Consider the following 19,242-nt stretch of genomic DNA (forward strand, 5'->3'; position numbering starts at 1 on the left):
TCCTCACAATTATTTCAAAAACAATAAAGCACCAACATCTACAAATATTTATTTATGCTAAATTTATATATCGAAACATATGCAAATCAAATATTAGATCACTAAAAATTTATGGATGAGTGTTATAGATAAATATAAATGAGATAATGAAATATTTATATATTGATTTAACTTTAAGTTAAAAAAGTTAAGTATGAAACATTTTTTGTTAAAAAAATAGAAAATATATTATAGGTTTAAAAAATACTAACCATAAATTTATATGTTTATTTAACTTGAAGTTTAATAAATACATTTTAAATTATTTTTGGTTATAAAACATATATGTTTATTTAATTTGAAGTTTGAAAAATTAAGTCTGAACAGTTAACAAAAAATCTAACAAAAAATTTATATGTTCATGTAATTTGATGTTTAAAAAATTAAGTCCTTACCATTTTTGGTTATAAAACATAGAAAATATATTTAAAAATAGAAAAATTTATTGTAGGTTTAAAAAATACTAACAATAAATTTATATATATGTTCATTTAACTTGAAGTTTAAAAAATAAAGTTTGAACTATTTTTAAGTATAAAACATATATGTTTTTTTAACTTGAAGTTTTAAAAATTAAATCCGAACCGCTAACAAAAAATTTATATGTTTATGCATTTGAAGTTTAAAAAAACATAGAAAATATATTTAAAAATAAAAAATATATTGTAGGTCAAAAAAATACTAACCATATATTTATATGTTCATTTAAATTGAAGTTTAAAAAATAAAGTTTGAACTATTTTTAGTTATCAAACATATATATTTTTTTAATTTGAAGTTTAAAAAATTAAGTCTGAACCATTTTTGGTTATAAAACATAGAAAATATATTAGAAAATAGAAAATATATTTTAGGTTTAAAAAATACTAACCATAAATTTATATGTTCATTTCAGTTGAAGTTTAAAAAATAAAGTTTGAACTATTTTTAGTTATAAAACATATATGATTTTTTTTTAAATTTGAAGTTTTAAAAAATTAAGTTCGAACCGCTAACCAAAAATTTATATGTACATGTAACTTGAAGTTTACTAATCATAAATTTATGCGTTCATTTAAATTGAAATTAAAAAAATAAAGTTTGAACTTTTTTTATTTATAAAACATACATGTTTTTTTTAACTTAAAGTTTAGAAAATTAAGTCCGAACCGCTAACCATAAATTTATATGTTCATTTAAATCGAAGTTTAAAAAATAAAGTTTGAACTATTTTTATTTATAAAACATTTAACAAAAAATTTATAGATATATGTTAATTTAACTTGAAGTTTAAAAAATAAAGTTTGAACTATTTTTAGGTATAAAACATATATGTTTTTTTAAATTGAAGTTTTAAAAATTAAATCTGAACAGCTAACAAAAAATTTATATATTAATGTAACTTGAAGTTTAAAAAAATTAAGTTGAAACCATTTTTTATTATAAAGCTTAGAAAATATATTGATGTGAAATAATGCATAGTAAAATAAAATGTATCAATTAAACAAATTAGGTAATTAGATAAGAAAATTGAAAAGTCACCTAAATAAATAAATAAGACATTAATTAAGTAATAGTTGGAAAAGGGTAACCAAGTAAATTCACAATCAAACTTATATATTTATAATAAATATATATTGATGTGAAATAATGCATAGTAAAATAAAATGTATCAATTAAACAAATTAGGTAATTAGATAAGAAAATTGAAAAGTCACCTAAATAAATAAATAAGACATTAATTAAGTAATAGTTGGAAAAGGGTAACCAAGTAAATTCACAATCAAACTTATATATTTATAAATATATATTGATGTGAAATAATGCATAGTAAAATAAAATATATCAATTAAACAAATTAGGTAATTAGATAAGAAAATTGAAAAGTCACCTAAATAAATAAATAAGACATTAATTAAGTAATAGTTGGAAAAGGGTAACCAAGTAAATTCACAATCAAACTTATATATTTATAATAAATATATATTGATGTGAAATAATGCATAGTAAAATAAAATGTATCAATTAAACAAATTAGGTAATTAGATAAGAAAATTGAAAAGTCACCTAAATAAATAAATAAGACATTAATTAAGTAATAGTTGGAAAAGGGTAACCAAGTAAATTCACAATCAAACTTATATATTTATAATAAATATATATTGATGTGAAATAATGCATAGTAAAATAAAATGTATCAATTAAACAAATTAGGTAATTAGATAAGAAAATTGAAAAGTCACCTAAATAAATAAATAAGACATTAATTAAGTAATAGTTGGAAAAGGGTAACCAAGTAAATTCACAATTCAAACTCATATATTTATAATAGTATATATATATATATATATATATATATATATATATATATATATATATATATATATATATATATATATATATATATATAAGCATATGACTCACTATAACCATATCAATCGGTTAAAAACATCTTTCTTTCTCCTAAAATTTTCAGGTAAAAACTTGTGTGAGACGGTCTCACTCTCTCACAGGTCGTATTTGTGAAACAGATTTTTTATTAAGGTCATTCATGAAAAAATATTATTTATGTTTAAAGTATTATTTTTTATTGTGAATATTGATAAGGTTGATCCGTCTCACAAATAAAGATTCGTAAGAATTTCACAAAAGACCTATTCAAATTTTTAACCTTTCTTTCTCCTAAAATCAAAAGGTATTGCTCACCCAAGCCTTTTTTCCTGAGCCTTTTCTAGCTGTTCCGATGGGTTTTTAATAAGATATTGTAGGATCGATTAATTTTTATTTTATCAAAAGTTATAATCAGTGACAACAGTACAACTCAATTCTCTTAAATAGTATAACACTCCAAACATCACGGTTCGATCATTATCTAATAGAAACAATTATTGTACCCCAACAATATTCCTCTCAATAATTACACTTTTTGCCATTAATGAGAATCGAACACGTGATATTAATTTTGATACCAATTGTAGGACCGAGTGTTTGTCGTTTTATCTTAAGTCATAATTAGTGGTAACGGTATAATTCAAATATTTTAAACAGTATAGCAGCTCAAACAATACAGATCGATCACTCTTCGATATGAATAATTATTGTACCCAAACAAATATTATAAAAATATATTTTTTTACTTAACTATAACAAAATGAGAGAAATTTAAAAAATATGATGATCCGAGGAATGGTTTCTCAGATCCTATTAGAATATTAAACAAAATATGGCCATTATTTTTTTCCCAAAAAGAAATATATGAAGTTCCACCTATGATTCATGATGTATATATGTTTGTATGATTATAGTTTATACGTCCCGATCTTCTTATATTTTGTATTATTTTTAAAAACTCAAGGAAATCACCTTATTCTTGTAATTAATTTTTTTTTAAAAAAATCCCATTATTATTATTATTATTATTATTATTATTATTATTATTATTATTATTATTTTCGTACAATTTCAATAAAAATAAAGGTGATGATGTAATACCTCATTTCACATAAAATGTTGATTCATAATTGAGTTTATAATGAAATATAATGGAGTCTTATAACAATTTGTGTTTGTCATTTTTATAAAACTGGTTAATGAAATAAAGCTATAAATGTGATTATATAGTATCTAATTTATTTTTTAGACAATTGATGTTATTCTCAAAATATTTTATGAGTCAATTTTTTTTGAAAATAATTTTATCAATAAATTTTACAAATAATTTTAAAAGTATAACATAAAATACAATACAAACAAATAGACATATATTTTTTCTAATTAGCATAGATATAATTGTCTAAATTCAAAAACTGTCCTCTTTCAGCTATAATGACTCTCTCTAGACCAAATTTTTCAATGAGACGCAACTAATTTTTTATCTTACATTAAAAATAATGATTGATATCTTTTACTTTATGTATCAGTTAATTATAAGAATCATCTTACATATTGACAAATCGTTAGCTCATGTCCATATTAACGCGATTGTTCAATGAGTTCATGTAACAACTACTTCAGATTCGTTTTTATTGTATAAAGAAAGTTAACCTAAGTTAGAATAAGATTCTATTATATTCATTATAAATTCATTTAAATATTAACTTTTTACACATGTGAATTGAGGTAGTACATCATCACATTTATTCTTATAATAACTATTGATGCATGCACATGGATAATAATTGAAATTTATTGTTGCATGCAAATATTAAACTATTGATGCATGCAAATGGATAATAATTGAAATTTATGGATGATATAAAAAAAATATAATAACAATTATTTTGAAAACTTATCTTTCGCATCAAATGGTTAATTAAGACAAAATAAATATTTCATTACCTTTAGATGATCACAAGTTTCATTTTTTTTTTTGAAATCACAAGTGTCACTCCCCGGGACGGGGGTTGGTTGACACCGGCGTTGCTCTCCAATATTACATTCGAAAACAACAAGCCTCAGAAGTACAGAAACTCAGAAACCCTTCTATTATTCATAATAATCATTGTCTGTTACAACTCAATGACAAATGTTTTACAGCGGAAATGTAAAACCATAAAATTACAATGTCTGAACAGATGCAGCGGAAAATAAAACATAAATCGGAACTAAGAACAACGATCTTCATCACCAGCCCCAAAACTGACGTTGCTCATCTTCTTCTATCAACTCTTCCACGTTCTTATCTGAGATGGGTTTGGTGGGTGAGTGATATGATTGTCACTCAGTAAGCAGGGGCGGGAATAACTCTCAGTTTTCGAAATCGTTTTCAACAGAAACAGTAATATAATAATGTACAGAAAACTCGTATTTTCATAACAGGAATCAGAATTCAGAATTTACAGGCTTCAGAACAGAAATCAGAATTAGTAAGCACTGAACACGTTAGTGAATTTCATGGCTAAACTGATATCAGTCCCCTATATGTTCTCTCCTCTAAGGGGTGAGGCCAGAATCAGAATCAGAATCAGAATTCAGAAATGTTCAGAATATATATTCCTACCATTAGTTCACTAGGGAGTTTCAGTGCTTCAAAATCAGAAATCAACATACAGAAACTGAACTTTAACACAGAATTATCAAACAGATTTCAAGATATTTATATGTAAGCCCATTTACTGTAATTTGCTTAGAGGTTTCGGTTGAAGTCTAGAAATATGCTTTCTCTTGCTACTGGTTTCTACTGCTCGAAATTCAGCACCCTCTTAACTCGAAAATTCAAGAGATAACTCAGGATTTGTGTAACACCAATTTCAGAGACTTGAGAGTGTTATTTATAGGCCGAAATCTGACTGTTAGGCTCCCTATTAATGGTCATAATCTGCATTTAACAGCCTTGATTCCATTTTAAATGCTTCAGTTACAAGTCCAAGCTGAATCAGTAACTGTCTGCTGCTTTCTCGCTCTTCTGCTGCTGGATTCTGTCTGCTAGAAAAATACATGTCTGCTGGAAAAATACCAGCTTCTGAAATATTATCTTCTGCTGGAAATTTTGCATTGCTACTGAAATGCTGGAAATTCGGGTTCTCACAACAAGTTTCAGACTTTAATAAAAGGATAATTGTCATAAATTAGGTGAGAGTTAACATTGGAAGAAAATATTACATTTTTGTCAAATAGGTTTTATATTACTAAAATTTAGTGAAATAATAATAATAATTTTGTTTTCACTTGAAATCAACAGTGATGCTAAAGTGGTGCAATTTCATTTTACAGAGAAATAAAAATTAGATATGCTATAATTTCATGCACAAATAATGAAATTGCATCAACCATGATAACATAATAGTTCCAAATCATTCTATATTATGAAAGATCCATCCCCTTTCCCAAAACCAACTAAAGGAAGATAGTTGCAAGCAAAATTACATCAACTCTCTTAACGTACACGGAAGTGCTTCTAAATATCTGAGTTTCTGGTTGTTCGAGTTCTTCCACATGTGATCTCGAATATAACACCTTCAAGATTTTTAACCATGGTCCGAGTTCCCGCAACTTCACTCACTTGTAATCCATGTCGAATCGCTTCACTGATAACCAGAGCATCCATTCTGTGCAGAAGAAACATAAAAGATAAGTTTCATATTAAATTCATGCTCCATGAGACCGGCCTAGTTACAGAATGAAGCTACTATCCATAGAACAAGGGGGTGTAAATATGATGTTAAACAAACTCGAAATCGTGTTTAGTTACCGAGTTGGTCGGCTGCTACATCAGGATAAACACAAAATCTATATATCTAATGTGGTAAGCCATAAACTAAACCTATAGGGAACGGAGTTTTAGGGGCTAAGAACGTAACCTTTCCAATTTACCATCTCAGAACAATTTCGTTATATAAACTAGTGAACAAAGAACAGGCAATATGTGAGCACAAAAAATTGTACAAATAGGACTTGATATAAAATCAATTAAAACATTGATAAAGGAAAATTAGCTCACAATAATTTTGATTTACGTTATCTTTTTATTCTTATTATATGATAATAAATAGATATCAAAGAAATCACAAGGATCTCTTATTTCGTATATAGCATAGATACTTACACTTTTGCTCTGGATACATAGGCTAATATGAATTTGCACTTTCTTTGATGGCTAACACGGAGGATATTTGCCACAGTATCAAAGAGCAAAGGAATACTGGACTGCTGAAAGCTTGAACAGAGTCAAGGCTTCTTTAGTTTTTAGTTTGTGTATGCACACACACACACACACACACACTCATGACCAAACGAATGCAAAGCAGCCAACATGATAGATGAATTGGCAAAGATTAGGATATAGATATCGGCTCCAAGAATGAGATCAAATCCTTCAGGATGGTTTTGCAAGATTTTATCCAGCTGCTCAGAATTTCCCCATTCTAGTTTCTCAGATTTTAATCCTGCAGAAAGAGAGTGTAAATGACGAGATACTCAAGTTCCCATTATTATAACAGAAATCATTCACTTACCGGCATGACTTTGAGATGATATGTGCAGCTTTATGTTTTTCTCAAGGACCTAAATATGTTTAGAGAGAGAGAGAATAATGTCAACATAAAGATAAGATGTATGTCGCCACTCAAAAGCACCGAGACAGCGTCATAACCTTGCCTTGAGAACCTCTTCATTGTGGTCTGTTAGAACTGCTTCACTACAAAATCTATGACAGAGCATCCCCGTAATGCCTGAATTGGAAAATCGGAAACCAATTTAATTTCGAGGTGACCCTAGTAAGTGATGGTAAACTATAATTTGTCAAACCTACGGATCCTTTTATCTTGAAAATATCATTACCAAAACTATTGATTTCTGCTTAAGTATCTGGCACGCGATGCAAGATTAAATAGCAATCTTGAAAAAAATAATTCTGTTCTAAATACATTAACCTTTTCTAATAATTCACTGTTAAGCAAAAAATAATGATAAATTTGGATCTTATTTATGCCTTGAGATGCCTGGAAATAAATATTAGAGGAATTTCACAAATCTTGTCAACTTTCTATTTCTTTCTGATGGTTGACTAGCGCATGTCTTGTGCATTCCAATATTCATTTAAACATTGTGATATGTTTCCAGGTGCAAAAAATGATGTAATATGATAAAGCAACAAATTTTAAGGAGGCTAAATAGAAAACTAACCGACACCAGAGCCAAGCTCAATAACAGAACACCCTCGGAGAATTTCTTCATTTTCTGAGAGATAATTATTCAAAAGCATAGCCCCAGGCCATACCAACTGTCCTGTCAAATCATAATCAGCTGCCATATAGACTGTCAGGCCATAATCAAATCGCACATAATTTTGCAACACATCTTATGGTAACACAATTGCACTTTCTTTTACATGTTTGTCTTTCATCAAATCAAGCATACACCATATCAGCAGAAATTAAACTCTTGAGTTCTTAAACCTTGATATTCCTAGAGCCAAACGTTATTAAAGGCCCATCTATCGAACTTCTGCAGAATCACATACTAAAGATCTAGCACTACAGAAGCCACCTGCCTCAACTGATATAATTGTGACATTCTTCATTGATGCCATGATTGTTCTTCGATCAACAAACTCTTTATTTTAACATAACAAAAACATATTGCAATAGTGTAGCATAAAACGCGGCACTGTTTTTCCCTGTCAGACAAAAAACTATACAAGTAAACTCGAAAAGGGACACCAAAAACTACACATAATACCAAGATTTAATCATTTACATATCCTTTCATTCCCTCTATCGACTATCACCACTTGAGAGTCACACATACTCTTCTTCACGAGATTTTATTAGCTGCTCATTTTTATGCACCGTCCGATTTGTTAATTGTTGTTTGAGATTGAATCAAGATCACATCATTCCCTCACAACATTCCCCTATATTTCAATGCCAAGTCAAAACTCAAAACTGCGACTCCATCCATCGCCTCACGCCAGGTTTAAAACTCGACCCCAAAACGATAACGTCTATAAGCTGAGAAAACAGGTATTTTCCACATGATTTGAGCGGCACGTACCGCACTTCAGAACCGGAGATTTCCGAGAAGCAAAAGACAGCAAACACCCAAAAAAATCATAAAACTTTATCGAATTACATCCAGGTCTCTGTATTTACAGTCATTTCAGCCATATGCACATGTACATACAATGCAAAAAGAACTCACTTGAAGCAGATTGGAGGCAATACAGCTCAAGAATCTGCGACCCAAACGAAAACTTGGTCAATTGGTAGCTGCAGAGAACAAAAACAAAACCCATTAAATCAATTATCACAAGCAAAAGTTAGTAAAGATGGAGAAAGATGAATACTTGTCGTTGACAAAGAAAGATGCATCCAAGCAAACAACATCGTCTTCTCCTTCCATCTGCGGTCTCCGAATCGTTGTTTCCCTTGCACTTGGACTTTACTCTTTGGTACTCTTAAATTGGGCTTTTTTAGTACTTTAGGCCCATTCCCTAGAGAATTGGAAATACTTGCCCTCTCAAATTTACAAATTTTTTTTTTAGTAACCTATTATAAATAAATTTAACAATTACATTTTAATATGTTGAATTCGATCCAATATTACTTTTATTTTTTTTATCACTTTATTTATTTAATATATAAATTTTATGTGTAATATTGGTTCAATTTATGTTTTAGACCTTGACCCCTGTTATTTTACGGTCATATCTAGTAATCAGAGTTTGCCTCGATTTGACACCGCTCTTGAGCCTAGTTTAGTTTAGTTTTTTTTTAAAAAAATTCGAATTGAGTTATACTCTTGATCCGATTCAAATTCGTATCTTACATGATTGGTTTTGGAACCAGTGACTCGATCCAGTCCGGTAATATTCATGGTTATATATCAAAGAGCTTAAATTTATAGGCTTTAAAATAGTTTATAAATGGTTTAAGAATTTTTAAGTTATGAGAAAATATTTGGTAACACATTTGAAATAAATGATAAAAGATATAAGATGAGTTAATTGACTAGGTAAAAGTTGTTTTAAAAAGTTTTGGACTACCTATCCTATTTTAATATTTAGCAAAATATCTCCATATTGTATTATATCATATCTTTCCAAAATTCAATTACACTTATCCTAAATGCATGTCCAAACATTGACATGCCTAACGGTACAGATTTCGTGTTTGGCAGTTTCGGAACCGATCTGAATCGGTTTCAAGTTCAAGGTAAAAACCTTAAAACTAATCTGAATCGTGGACCGATTCTATAATTTACTGACAGTTTTTGGTCCAAGTCGAATCGGTTCCAAGTCCGAATTTAATTATTTTTATTAATGAGCAATTTTTTTATAGTATTTTGAGTGGAAATAATACTGAGTAATCATAAAATAAAAATAAAATAACTTAAACATTGATTTTTACAATTGAACATCTAAATTTCATCATGATTTATTAATATACTTTGAATACTCTGGATCTTCGTCGAAGCTTGAGCTTTGAAATTCGTCGATCGCTCCAGCAGTCTTATTATTTTTTTGGCTGCAAACCAATCTTATAGGCATGTTAGCAAGCTTAGTATTTCCGACACCAATGATTTTTTCACATACTGAAAATATTGATTCGGAAGCAACACTTGAATTTTGAACGACTAAGACATCTCTTGCAATTGTCGCTAACACTGGATAAAGTTGAGAACTTAATTTCCACCTATCAAGAACATCAAAATTCTTTGTAGTCTCAATATATTGGTTTTGATAAATTTGGATCTAATTGTAATTTGTTGTTGTCATCGATTTTTCTTTGAACTTTTATCGTTTCAAACTTTGAAAGAAGTTTAGTGGTCCACTTTTGCTTTTCTTTGTCGACCTTTCTTCCGGCAATGCACTCAGTGCACATTGTTCACTAATATACAAATCAAACAATTCTCGGATAGAATGCATGATTGACTTCTTTTGATATCAACATTCTGGCGAAGAAATTTAGCATAATATTAAAAAAAAAAAACATGTCTAACTCATAATGACTTTTTACTAGTATCAAGTTATATTGCTTAGCCATGTACAATTGAGATATTCTCCCAATATTATAAAATTTATTTTCCATATTTGAAACAAAATCATGTATAACAAAATCATTTAGATATTCAATAAATTTATAAAATATATTGAAAAAAATGTAGAAACATTGTCGAAATAGAGTAGCCAACGCCATAAAATTTTTGGCTGCTTCTTTAAAAATTTAACAAAGAAGCACAATTACTCAAAATATTTCAATCATCCTCAATAAATATTAAAGATTTTACGGCAATATTATTGTAATATGAAGTAACTAAATCTTGAAAACATAACAAAGTATGAAATAATAGATATAAAAAATTTCATCTAGTTCTAACAAAAATAAGAAATTTTTTAAATTTAATCCCGTTTGATTCTACTAGTTTTTTTTAATCATGTCCATTTCTTTTTTCACGTAATAAATATTTCTCACATACTTTGAATTTTTATATTACAATAGACATATGCTCATCACATGTGCATTTAACACATAAGTTCATAATATGACATGCACATCTAACATAAATCAAATTACCATCTTGTCATAAATCTTAACAACATTTAAAACATATCTAGCTATAGTATATGAGTTGCATGACGATTCTAAATGATATAATGCTAAAATTCTTTTTGCATAGTCCGGATGTCATCAACCAAATGACATGTAACAATAATATAAGATTCATATTTTAAAATAGTCCAAATATCAGTTGTCGAATTGACTCTACGAAGATATTTGAAAGATGCGATTTTAGTGTTTTTTTTATATTTCTTATACATATGAAAACAATATTTCTTAAGTATGTGTCTAAAAATATTGTGAAAATTAGGTTGAGTAGTACTAGTAAATTCAACAAAAACTCCTTGTTCAGCTATTATTTCAAAACATTTCATAACTAGTTTAACCATGGCGTTTCGAGAAATTTCATTTTTAATTGTGAAATTTTTACCACTTGCAAGATTAATTTGTTGTTAGGTTGGTTCCATACCGAATAGTTGTAGAGTATTAGGTCAAGTTTACGTACATTGACTAAATCTTTTTTCAAAGTACCTGTACCACCAGAACTTTCACTCGTTTTGTAAGAATATTTTGTTTTGCAAATTTTATATATGACAAAAGAGTTGTTCGTACATTGTTTTCTAATATCGAAATAATCCCAAACTTTACTTCACTTTGCTTGGACTGTGGTCTGGCTCATTGCCATCGTGTTGTTTGCTCGGGAGAACGATTGTGTCCCTACATCTTTGTTGGGGAGTTTCATTGCTTCTTTCTTCTCGTGGCCATGTTCGGCTTCATCAAAGTCCATGGTATAGCCAAAATGTTCATCAAAGTCGGAAATGTATTCATCTCCACCACTACGATTTGAAGATGATGTCCTTGAAATTCGAATTTATTTGGGTAAATTGCGAAAAAGTATGTAAATAATAATGAAGAGAATATTGAGTCTAGATAAAATTATAACAAAATATATTAAATATATGTTTACGAATGATAGCAAAGAGAAAGTTGATTGTAGAGAATGTAGATTTGAGAGAAAATTATTGTGTGAAAATGTTAAAAAATGATCTTGTATTTATAGTTGATTTTTGAGGTTAAAAATAAATAAATATTTGCAATGTGGACTCCAAATTTGGGGTCAACTTGCAATTAAATATGTGCCTTACAATCGTTGGCCAACTACCTTTAATTTTTTTTAAATTTCTGGTTCCAGACAGGATCCAGTGACGGGCAAGATCAAAATCGGTTCAATCCATTGAACAATGGATTGGAGGCGGTTTCGGGTCCGATTAATCCATATCGGTATCAATTCCGAGTTTAACGGAGCGATTCCAATCCATTAAGCATGCCTATCCAAACATATGCATGCACTTGCATTATTTGGATACCTTTTCGTAATTATGATAATAAACAATAACAAAAATATGACGTGAGACTGGAAAATAGTGACGTAATTTCGGACATTGTTGACATGGCCAATGCGACATCTATATTTCGGTGAAAAAGATTAAATTTGAAAAAAAAATGTTTATGTTAATGGACTAAAATTGTAAATTGATCGATAACAAAATAAAAAAAAAGTCTAAATTATAGATAAAAATGAAAAAAACGTAGAGTTTATAAGCTATTCAAAATAAATTTAAGTGTAAGCTTGATAAAATGCGAATTGATGGTCACAATGACAACCTATTTAAAAGGAAGGAAATTAATATTGCTTATAATGACTTTAACACGAGACCCGAGCTCTAATTTTTTTTACGATAATATAATTAATCTGCCGTTGTTAAACTCTCGTACTAACGCAATAAACTATGTTAGACAGGTAAACCGTACTTACGACATGCTCGTCCGAGAAAGTGTTGGCAGGGTAATTTAACGTCTTGTCAATGATCAATTGTTCACTTAATTCACAAACTTGGACACTCCATGAGTGGCAAATTAATTTTCTTCTTTTGTATATATGCTGGTGATTCTAACTTGAAAGATTCATGTGCAAGTAAAGAGCCACACATATGCATTAGCCATTGAATACAATTTTTCGAATATATATGACTGCTCCCCTTCAAGCGGCGGCGGCGGCGGCGGCGGCGGCAGGAGCACAACAATGACAAACGAGCTGAAGCTCAAGAAGCACCAACAGATAACAAGCACACGCACCCAATTAATATTGCAAGAGAAAGAACGTTCATATATGAATGTCAAGCTCCATCGGCATATCCAAATTGTATTCAAGATTTTAATGTTTTCCTAAATCTAATGAGTTTTGAAAAAAGAAATGCATACGAAAACTAAAAACAAAACAAAAAACTATAATACAAGATCCATCTGTATCGAAGTTTAACCATCCTGGAAGATTGTCTTGCTGACTAGTACCTCACGATGTTCAATTTTTATACGCTTTGTGGGCTACTTTCTTGCAGCTTTTCCGATTCTTAGTTTCGCGAAACTCCATAGTAACAGCTTGTTTTTATTTCTTGATAACTGGCGGCGGCTTCTCATGCGAAGTCGACACGCAACACAATTTTCTAACTGCAGTGAGGAACAATCGGTATATATATATGTGTGCGTGTGAGAAAAGTAGCATCAAAATTTTACAAAAGTTGAAATAGTGTTTACGTACCCGCATGTCATTTTGTTGTCTGGGAGGCTGGTCAACGATGAACTCTTTCATGATCCAAATAGTCTCTTTGCCATTCGGGGGCTCTCCTTGGTAAAAGATTAAAGAATTCTTGTATCCGATGCGGATATTGTTGTGATATATTTGTTTTTTAGTACCGTGGCACTTCCAATACCCCTTACCAGCTCTTCGATACAGTCGCTTCCGGTCTCTCGGGGTAAAAAAGTACCATACACCCTCTTGGCAGGGATATGTCTCTGCGGTAAAGCTCGCATATTCTACAAGTAGAATCAGAAAAAAACAACGTAAGAGCAGGAAAAATAGTACATATCCAGCAATGTAAACTATTTTCCCTGCTACGGATTGAGAACAAATACTCAGAACGACCAAGATCAAGATTCTATCAATTAATATATTCCATAATACGAAATCAGTGGCTAAATTCACATCAATAAACCTGTAAATCCAAATACCATTTCACAATGCAGTTCTTTCATGACAAATCCTGGATTCTGTCTCTAAATCTATGATCTCATGCAAGTTGTTGAAAAGATTAATTTATGAAGAAAAATGTTGAATATACCTATCAATTCCCGTGGACTGTGGTTGTAAACATTAACACTAGTGATTGGGGCGTATCGTGGAACCCGCTGGTTATTGATCTTCTTCTTCAAAAATCCGTTAATCAGCTCGTGGTCTTCCGGGACGAAGCGAAACCCCAACGGAAGACGACATGCAGGAGCATAACTTCGTCGACTTGGCCCACACATTTCTTCAAAAATACTTGAATTCTTGAAAGATTGCTTGATGATTTCACTCTGGATTTAATTTCTTGGAAAAGAATATTGCTAATGCATATATGCAAGATTCACAGTAAAATTGTATATATATATTTATATGTATATGTATGTGTAGATTGATGATTGATATAATCAATGAGCCAACTGCTAAGTTTTCAGAAACTGCTTTGAGGGAAGAACATGAACGGTTAATGGCTGCAAGATTCATATATTAATTCATGAGTTAATTATCAATCCACCAAATATTTATTTGCTAGAGTTTAAATTAAACAAAAATATGGGAAATGGGGTCATTTTAAAATGAATTATTCATTAAGGAAGATAGATTTGTATTGATTTTACATTCTTGAATAAAAAATTTATAAATGTGGGAATTAATTAACTATACTAGAAACATTTAAATTTAATTTTTGACAAACTATATAAAATCTCAAGTATTTATATGATGTAGCTAATATGAAAAAATATTTTATTTAATCAACAAAAAGTAGTAAATAACAAATTAATTTATTTATAAAAACTAAATTCATAACGATAAATAATTATAATAATAAACGAAATATGATTTTTCTAGTACCTTATTCAATTTTAAGATTTGGCCCATTAAGTTGTCAAAATTTGATTTTGGTACACTAATTTTTAATTTTGGGCTACAAATTTATGATATGACATATGATAAACCATCAATTTTCGATGTCACATCAGTATTTTTTCGATGTCGAATACGCATTTCCTGTACATCAACAGTTCAACGTCCAAACTAACCGAAAATTAAAAGTTAGTGTAATATCATAACCAAACGTTGAAAACTTAAGTTGTACGTACTTAGACGAAAATGATTAGGGATGTAAATGAGCCGAGCCGAGCCGAGCCGAACAGTATCAGGCTCGGGCTCGGCTCGTTCAACAATTTTCTCGGCTCGGGATCGTTACGAGCTTTTGGTTTCGAGCTCGGGATCGGCTCGTTCGGAAGTTATGAAGCTCGAGCTCAGACGCTCGGGTTCGGTTTGAGCTCGGCTCGAACATTTAGCGACGGCTTTTTGAAAGACCGTCGCTGATTAAATTAGCGACGGTTTTTAAGCGACACACCGTCGCGGATTAAATCGGCGACGGTTTTTAAGCGACAAACCGTCGCTGATTAAATTAGCGACGGTTTTTAATGACAAACCGTCGCTAAATGTTCAGCATAGTTTAATTTCCTTTGTTAATCTGCGCGGTTCATCTTATTACGTCAGCATGAAATTATTTTTCTTATTTTTTTATTTCGTCAACATTGATATACCGAAGTAAAATATAATAAAAAAATATAGTGAAGCCCGTGTTTTTAAATTTCCGAAGTAAAATATATTATTTTACTTCGCTTGTGTTATTACTGAAGTTATTGGTAATGTATTACTTCGTAATTTATTATTGACAAAGTAAAGCCTGCCGAAATAAAATCTGATTTTTCTACTAGTGATTATTGCCATAACATTCATATTTTTAATATAACTAGGTAAAGATAGGTGCGACGCACGTGAAAATACATTTCTATTATCAATAATTGTTCTTAAAGAAATGAGATCAGAAGAGATTAATTTACAAAAAATTATATATTAATGATTTCATGCTATATTAGTCGATAGAAATGAGTAATGCTATGTGCAACCAAATTTGTACAATAATTCTTACAATTCAAAAAAAAAAAATCAATAGAAATTTCATTTATCAAAATCTCATGATAAATTAAATATAAAATCTCATTAGATAATAACAAAATCTCACGATATAATTGTTGTAAATATCGCAGTACTATATATTAGTTGTACCTTTAGCATTATCCGTAGGAAATTCAATGTAATATAATTTATACTATATGTATTATAAAATGATTGCAAAAGATATTTGTTTAAAAAAATTTACGTGTTATGAATCTAAGGTTATTCTTGATTGGAAGGATTTCAAATCCATGAATTTCAATACATTCAAATGTATTTTTGTTATTTAGAGATGTAACATCATAAACTTCAAATCCACTCATTTCATGTTTATATAGTAGTATTTATGATATTGTTCAAGTCCACCAAATAATAATGTTATTTGAAATTTATTCTACTTTATATAAATAATAATATGTAAATAAGTAATGTGTAGATTCAAGATTTGATATATTGTTTCATTGTTAACAATAAAATTATAATTCTAATCCATAAATTTGAAATCAATTTATCCAAGCACAATCTAAATAAATTAATAATTGCTGAAAAACATATTAGTAATAAATATTATAATTTTGTATAAATTAGACATTGGAGAAAATATAATATAAAATTTGTTACATCAAGCAAATAAAATCAAAGAATTTTGTTATTTCAGTATTCTACAAATTATATTTATTTTTTGTAAATATTTTAACTTAATCTACAAGCAAATAAAATCAATGAATTTTGGTTATTCTATCTTCTAGACAACTGACAAAATATGATTTAATTAATATTTTATTATATTTATCAAAAGTGTTCAACTCTTTAATGATATAACATATTTATGCAATATGTTATTTAAATACAAAAATTCAAAATTAAGATAACATAATTTTTTTTATATTTCATACTATATTATTGGAAGTATTAAATTTGTATATATTAATTTTTTTCTGAGAAACTTCTTGCATATATAACTCATTCAAAAGATTATAGATTTACAAAATAAAACAAATCATATTCAATTTAATATTTGTGAAAAATATATGTTCACTTCATCTACAAGCAAATAAAAACAAATAACTTTGACCTTAATTCACACTTTTATAATATGTATAGATTTTTAGTTTTTAATTTATTATTATTTATCATACATAATTATTTTAATATTATAACTCATTAATTATTTCAAATTCGAGCTCACGATCTACCTAAACGAGCCGAGCTCGAACCCGAGCTCGTGAACCACTTAAACGAGCCGAGCTCGAGCTCGAGCTCACGAGCCAGCTAAACGAGCCGAGCTCAATTTTGAGCTCACGAACCTATTATCGAACATGTTCACGAGCTAACGAGCCGAACATCAATAATCTCAAGCTCGGCTCAACAAAATTGTCGAGCCCAAAATAAGGCTCGGGCTCGGCTCGATAAGCTTAACGAACGAGCCCGAACGAGCTTTTTAACGAGCCGAGATCCGAAAAACTCGCGAATAGCTCGGCTCATTTACATCCCTAAAAAGGATTTAAAGGTATAGGTTTCAAACCTCTCTTTAAATCAAATCATTCTTTCCGACTCAAATTCTCCCATCCAAGCGCAGTTAACCTTATTATACCTGTGGAGACCCGGACGCTAATTCATTTCTTAATCATTCTTGGGAATAATTGGATCAATTAAATAAACTTGGGTTTAAATTTTTTTTTTAATACAATATAAGTGCGGAACATAATAAAATCAATCTGATACAAACATCAACATAAAAGTACAAGTCTTGTACAATTACATTAAAATCAAACTAGGGTTCAACTACTATATATCAAGTGCTGAATCCTATTCTACTTCTGGCTTCAGATCTCCACGCTAAAATGTAATCTCTCATCATCGTCTTGACCATGATCCCGTTCCATCTGTTGTTATGCACACATACAAACATAACAATAGCCGGATAACTCCGGTGAGTATAATATTCTCAGTATAAACAACGTAAACATGCAATCATATAAAAACATATAAGAAAACATATAACAGTCATCAATAACATGTATCCATCTGACACATGAATGATACAAAACTATAACTCAAACTCGTATATCTGACTCGACTCTGATCTAGTCTAGTATAGGGATCCCGGTTCCCGGACGTTGGCATATCATATCGAATCTCAGCAATAGAAGTCGATCTACTTCTAAGCAACATCGATATAAACTAATCATCCAATGTCTAGACACCTTTGCCACAGACTTGACACCTCTGCCAATGACTCGTTCTCGTAATCTATCTTCTATTTTCTGCTATTCTATAAGTCAATAGAATAGACATATACATTCAAATAATACAACAATATTAAAACAATAATAAAAAAGTATGTGGTTTAGGGAAACTCAAGTCAAGTCTAAATCGAGTCGATCTCCCGGTTAACATTGATTTATACCTTTCGTTCGTTGGGTTCTAGCTCTGTTGAAGTCTCAATTCGAAGCATGTCAATACTCAATCTGGCAATGATAATATCGAGGAGTACAACATCAATATACCACTCAAATCAATACTGATATATTCAGAACTTAATCTAAGTCTGTTTCAATGGCATAACTGCACAATCTCAATATACCCAGCAATACGAATCAACAGATATCAATTCCCACCTCATAATCGATAACAATACAACCCTGATATCAAATCTCAATCAAATCCATTCTGAAAATCATAACAATTTCATACGATATCTGTTTTTTAATCCGGTTTAAATTATACGATGTCTAATATCGCAAGAACACCATATATAAATCATATCTGATTCCTTCAATATCATAATTTCAAATCATAATAGAAATCAATAAAACTTACGTCCGTATGAAGCGCTTGTTGAGAGGATCACAGTACTGCACTCGGATTCAAAATCAGACGGACGGATCTTTCGCAAATCAAATCTAAACTATGAAAAGCGTAAGGATTTTCACGAAACTTTCTTCGTTCTTCTTCTGAAAGTTTGAGGGGAAATGAAAGTTTACATATCAAATATGCATGCCAAGGACATGTGGCTCATCCTTCAAACAGCACGTCTCGCGCATATGCGCGACCCTCCTCGGCGCATATGCGCGAGACATTCTGTCTCAGCGCGTGTCTTCTCTGCAGCTCGCGCATATGCGCGCACCA

General features: G+C 29.9%; 1 protein-coding gene across 2 annotated transcripts; it reads right to left on the reverse strand.

Moving 5' to 3' along the window:
• Nucleotides 1-5,761: 5,761 nt before the first annotated feature.
• Nucleotides 5,762-8,955, reverse strand: LOC140834118 (uncharacterized). 2 transcript variants are annotated; one of them, XM_073198774.1, is made up of 8 exons: nt 8,804-8,955; nt 8,659-8,726; nt 7,642-7,743; nt 7,114-7,187; nt 6,972-7,020; nt 6,801-6,902; nt 6,563-6,674; nt 5,762-6,065 (listed from the first exon to the last, which is right to left on the reverse strand). In XM_073198774.1, the coding sequence occupies exons 1-8, from the start codon at nt 8,857-8,859 to the stop codon at nt 5,915-5,917; spliced, it is 714 nt and encodes a 237-aa protein (XP_073054875.1). In that variant the 5' UTR covers nt 8,860-8,955; the 3' UTR covers nt 5,762-5,914. The 2 variants fall into 2 exon arrangements, with proteins under 2 accessions (XP_073054875.1, XP_073054874.1); XM_073198773.1 differs by having other exon boundaries at nt 7,642-7,761.
• Nucleotides 8,956-19,242: the final 10,287 nt, after the last annotated feature.

The sequence above is a fragment of the Primulina eburnea genome, chromosome 6 (genome assembly GCF_022965805.1).
Source record: "Primulina eburnea isolate SZY01 chromosome 6, ASM2296580v1, whole genome shotgun sequence".
NCBI classification, from domain to species: Eukaryota; Viridiplantae; Streptophyta; class Magnoliopsida; order Lamiales; family Gesneriaceae; genus Primulina; species Primulina eburnea.